This window comes from Ailuropoda melanoleuca, unplaced genomic scaffold, assembly GCF_002007445.2.
Source record: "Ailuropoda melanoleuca isolate Jingjing unplaced genomic scaffold, ASM200744v2 unplaced-scaffold71502, whole genome shotgun sequence".
NCBI lineage: Eukaryota > Metazoa > Chordata > Mammalia > Carnivora > Ursidae > Ailuropoda > Ailuropoda melanoleuca.
Genome location: NW_023246618.1, coordinates 1 through 2254, shown reverse-complemented (window position 1 = coordinate 2254; position 2254 = coordinate 1). Strand labels below are relative to the sequence as shown.

At 54.0% G+C, this 2254-nt stretch overlaps 1 protein-coding gene across 2 annotated transcripts; it reads right to left on the bottom strand.

Annotated features, from left to right (window-relative positions):
• Positions 1-219: 219 nt before the first annotated feature.
• LOC117800506 (heat shock cognate 71 kDa protein-like) lies at positions 220-2175 on the bottom strand. 2 transcript variants are annotated; one of them, XM_034653056.1, is made up of 2 exons: positions 789-2175; positions 220-320 (listed from the first exon to the last, which is right to left on the bottom strand). In XM_034653056.1, exons 1-2 carry the CDS (start codon positions 2173-2175, stop codon positions 220-222), a joined length of 1488 nt encoding a protein of 495 aa, XP_034508947.1. The 2 variants fall into 2 exon arrangements, with proteins under 2 accessions (XP_034508947.1, XP_034508946.1); XM_034653055.1 differs by having other exon boundaries at positions 220-2175.
• Between the last annotated feature and the right edge of the window lie 79 nt (positions 2176-2254).

The window sequence follows — 2254 nt, the reverse complement described above, 5'->3', positions numbered from 1 at the left end:
GCCAATTAAATAGATTTTATTCGTCAGGACTCAATGTGTTACAGTACGGATAAAGTAAAGTGCAATGCTGTTCTCCTGCCCTCCCCAGATTCAAGTACTCTGAAATGCCCAGAAAGTGCTCAGCAGCCTCCATGTGGAATTGTGTCTGAACAGCCACTGTTACAAAATGTGTCCTTGGATCGACCACGACGACAAAACCCGCTGGAAATGTTTCCATCTTTAATCGACTTCTTCAATGGTGGGGCCGGATGAGCCACCACTGCCAGCTGGAGCCCCGCCTGCTCCGGGGAAGCCACCGGGCATGCCACCCGGCATTCCACCTGGCATACCACCAGCACCCTGGTACAGCTTGGTAATGATCGGGTTGCACACTTTCTCCAGCTCCTTCTGCTGATGCTCAAACTCCTCCTTCTCAGCAGTCTGATTCTTATCCAGCCAGGCAATGATTTCGTTGCACTTCTCCAAGATCTTCGTCTTATCGTCATCGCTGATCTTCCCTTGCAGCTTCTCGTCCTCCACGGTGGCCTTCATGTTGAATGCATAAGATTCCAGGGAATTCTTGGAGGATACCTTGTCCCGTTGCTTTTCATCCTCAACTTTGTATTTCTCGGCTTCCTGGACCATGCGCTCAATATCTTCCTTGCTCAATCGGCCTTTGTCGTTCGTGATGGTGATCTTGTTCTCCTTGCCAGTGCTCTTGTCCACAGCAGACACGTTTAGGATGCCATTGGCATCGATGTCAAACGTTACCTCGATCTGAGGCACCCCGCGTGGCGCTGGAGGAATGCCAGTCAACTCAAACTTCCCCAGGAGGTTATTGTCCTTGGTCATAGCCCTCTCGCCTTCATAAACCTGAATCAGCACTCCAGGCTGGTTGTCCGAATAGGTGGTGAAGGTCTGGGTCTGTTTGGTGGGAATGGTGGTGTTTCGTTTAATTAATACGGTCATGACTCCGCCAGCCGTCTCAATACCCAATGACAAGGGGGTGACATCAAGCAACAAGAGATCCTGTACGTTCTCAGACTTGTCTCCCGACAAGATGGCCGCTTGCACAGCTGCACCGTAGGCCACAGCCTCATCAGGGTTAATGCTCTTGTTCAGCTCCTTCCCGTTGAAGAAATCTTGCAGCAGCTTCTGGATCTTAGGAATGCGGGTGGACCCTCCTACCAGTACAATATCATGTATCTGGGCCTTGTCGAGCTTGGCATCGCGGAGAGACTTCTCCACTGGGTCCAGGGTTCCTCGGAACAAGTCTGCGTTCAGCTCCTCAAAGCGGGCCCTGGTGATGGAGGTGTAGAAGTCGATGCCTTCGTAGAGAGAGTCGATCTCAATACTGGCCTGTGTGCTGGACGACAGGGTGCGCTTGGCGCGTTCACAGGCAGTGCGCAGACGACGGACCGCCCGCTTGTTATCGATGATGTCCTTCTTATGTTTGCGCTTGAACTCGGCCACAAAGTGGTTAACCATTCGGTTGTCGAAATCTTCACCACCCAAGTGGGTGTCTCCGGCAGTGGACTTCACCTCAAAGATCCCATCTTCTATTGTGAGGATGGACACATCAAAAGTGCCACCACCAAGGTCAAAGATCAACACGTTCCTTTCGGCACCAACCTTCTTGTCCAAGCCATAGGCAATGGCGGCAGCCGTGGGCTCATTGATGATTCGAAGAACGTTCAACCCAGCAATTGTGCCCGCATCTTTGGTCGCCTGACGTTGAGAGTCGTTGAAGTAAGCTGGAACGGTTACAACAGCATTTGATACAGTCTTGCCCAGGTAGGCCTCGGCGATCTCCTTCATCTTGGTGAGCACCATGGAGGAGACCTCCTCAGGGTAGAAGGACTTGGTCTCGCCTTTGTAGTCCACCTGCACCTTGGGGCGGCCGCCGTCACTGATGACGTTGAAGGGCCAGTGCTTCATGTCCGACTGCACCACGCCGTCCTCGAACCTGCGGCCGATCAAGCGCTTGGCATCGAAGACCGTGTTGGTGGGGTTCATGGCCACCTGGTTCTTGGCGGCGTCGCCGATGAGCCTCTCGGTGTCGGTGAAGGCCACGTAGCTCGGCGTGGTGCGGTTGCCCTGGTCGTTGGCGATGATCTCGACCTTGCCATGCTGGAAGACGCCCACGCAGGAGTAGGTGGTGCCCAGATCAATGCCCACTGATGGTCCTTTCGACATTGTGCCTGCTCGTCGTCGCGGTGCTCCGTGCGCTTGTTTCGGGACAGGGGCTGGTATCTGTCTGCGGGCCGCTGGCGTC